Source organism: Propithecus coquereli, unplaced genomic scaffold (assembly GCF_000956105.1).
Source record: "Propithecus coquereli isolate 6110/MARCELLA unplaced genomic scaffold, Pcoq_1.0 Scaffold343, whole genome shotgun sequence".
Classification (NCBI taxonomy): domain Eukaryota; kingdom Metazoa; phylum Chordata; class Mammalia; order Primates; family Indriidae; genus Propithecus; species Propithecus coquereli.
In genome coordinates, this window is record NW_012149097.1 from 797,001 (window position 1) to 799,591 (window position 2,591).

The following is a 2,591-nucleotide window of genomic DNA, read 5'->3' on the forward strand; positions in this document are numbered from 1 at the left end:
AACTCCTGACCTTGAGCGATCCGCCCGCTTCGGCCTCCCAGAGTGCTAGGATTACAGGCGTCAGCCACTGCGCCCGGCCCATCATTTATCTCTTGCCAGCTCCTCTCCGATGTGGAAACTGTGCCATCACCGGCGGTTTACCTAATGATTCGGGGAGGAGAGGGCAACCAGGAGGGAAGGGCAGGAGCCATCGCCCAAGCACAATTGAGACAGGCACACATGTTTCTGCCACACTGGCAGAAATGAGCAGAAATCTGTTTCCTTTGAGCTGCTTTGTGTCAAACGGTGCTGGGCTGGCATTTCCTCCCCACAGGATTTGCCATAGAAATCAGAACTGTTAGAGTGGGAAGGAAAATTTGAGATCGTCTTGCCTAACTCTCCCATTTACAGATGGAGAAACTGAGGAGCAGGCTGGTTAAATGACCCACAGTGGCAGAGCTGGACTACAGGACATGAGGCTCCTAGTCCGGTGTTCTGGAAACGCTTCCAGGAAAGCACTTGCTCCCGTTTCACTCGAGGACTTACGCTCATCGTCGCATTAATCTCCGCCACGGTTTCTTCGTCGGTGGGAAACTGATATATCTGGACCCCATTGCTGACGAGCTCGCTCATGATCTTACTCTTGAATTTGTGCAGTTCGTTCTTGGCAATGGTGTCCGCTTTTGCAATTATTGGGATGATGTTCACCTGTAAAGCAGACATGTCCATTTTCACACAATTCCAACGTAAGAAGAAATAATTACGCAAGTGCATAAAACATAGCAAACAAAAACTGCAAAACCTCACTGTAAAAAACAGATGTTGCGGAAAATCAGACTTTCTACTTAGATGCGAAATTAAGAAGACGTGGGTGATCTCTTAGTCCCATTCTGCCCTGAAGGCGTACTTGTCATTTCCTCCCCTGTGCGGCCTCACTCTGTTCGGAGTGAGAGGAAGTGCTACTATTCTGTGGCCAACAGTGACAACAGAGGAGCCCGTTCTTTGAATAACCAACCGTTCCTTTTAGGCCCCTCCCAGCTGCTTTAGGCTCCTGAGTTTGCAAACCCGACAGCGTCAAGACGAAGTTTTTATTAGTTAGAGCGGTGGGATACCCGGCTCTCTGCAAGGCAATATCCTTTCTTTCTTCTGATGACCTGGAAATTGCTGGGAGGGGAGAACCTAAGTGTTAACCCGAACAAAAATGGTTTCACCTACCTTTAAATTTCTCAAAATCACACAAACTAATTCTTTTCAAAATTGGCTTCTCGATCGAATTACTCCTCGGTGCCAGAATGAGACCCAGGCCCAAAGTGAGGCTCACTGCCGAGTGTCGGCCACAGAGGGCCGGGGGACTCAGAGCCGACGATGCCCTGGCGCGCAGCTCCAAACCCCCGCGCGGGACAGTCTTTTCCCGGCCGCCCCCAGCCCCGACAGGACTCATCTTAAAAATGCATGTTTTAGGATTAACTTTCTTCCACTCCCTAGTAGGAACAGAGGTTTCGATAAGCTGCTACCGACATCGGATATCTAGGACTCAAGAGAACGGGCCCTGAGGACTCGGTGAGAGAGCCGCCCTGGCTGGGAAACAGAGGTTCTTCAGGTCACGCCTGCATTCCTTTCTTCTCCTCTGTCCGAAGGGCCACATCAGAAACCCTGATCAACCAGAATGAGGTGACGATACTGAAAGACAGACCTCCTTTTCTTTTTTTTTTTTGAGACAGAGTCTGGCTTTGTTCCCTGGGCTAGAGTGCCGTGGCGTCAGCCTAGCTCACAGCAACCTCAAACTCCTGGGCTCAAGCGATCCTCCTGCCTCAGCCTCCCAAGTAGTTGGACTACAGGCATGCACCATCATGCCCCGCTAATTTTTTCTATATATATTTTAGTTGTCCAGATCATTTCTTTCTATTTTTTTTGGTAGAGACGGGGTCTTGCTCTTGCTCAGGCTGGTCTCGAACTCCTGAGCTCAAACAATCCACCCGCCTCGGCCTCCCAGAGTGCTAGGATTACAGGTGTGAGCCACCGCGCCCGGCCTATCATTTATCTCTTGCCATCTCCTCTCCGATGTGGAAACTGTGCCATCACTGGCGGTTTACCTAATGATTCGGGGAGGAGAGGGCAAGCAGGAGGGAAGGGCAGGAGCCATCGCCCAAGCACAATTGAGACAGGCACACATGTTTCCGCCACACTGGCAGAAATGAGCAGAAATCTGTATCCTTTGAGCTGCTTTGTGTCAAACGGTGCTGGGCTGGCATTTCCTCCCCACAGGATTTGCCATAGAAATCAGAACTGTTAGAGTGGGAAGGGAAATTTGAGATCGTCTTGTCTAACTCTCCCATTTACAGATGGAGAAACTGAGGAGCAGGCTGGTTAAATGACCCGCAGTGGCAGAGCTGGACTACAGGACATGAGGCTCCTAGTCCGGTGTTCTGGAAACGCTTCCAGGAAAGCACTTGCTCCCATTTCACTCGAGGACTTACGCTCATCGTTGCATTAATCTCCGCCACGGTTTCTTCGTCTGTGGGAAACTGATATATCTGGACCCCATTGCTGACGAGCTCGCTCATGATCTTACTCTTGAATTTGTGCAGTTCGTTCTTGGCAATGGTGTCCGC

General features: G+C 50.4%; 1 protein-coding gene across 3 annotated transcripts in view; it reads right to left on the bottom strand.

Moving 5' to 3' along the window:
- Window positions 1-2,591, bottom strand: part of SEPT11 (septin 11) — a 137,163-nt gene that overhangs the window by 19,457 nt on the left and 115,115 nt on the right. For all 3 annotated transcript variants that reach the window (XM_012650980.1, XM_012650978.1, XM_012650981.1), the window contains exon 5: window positions 526-687. In XM_012650980.1, coding sequence (XP_012506434.1) covers window positions 526-687 — 162 coding nt within the window. The remainder of the gene's footprint in view (window positions 1-525; window positions 688-2,591) is intronic.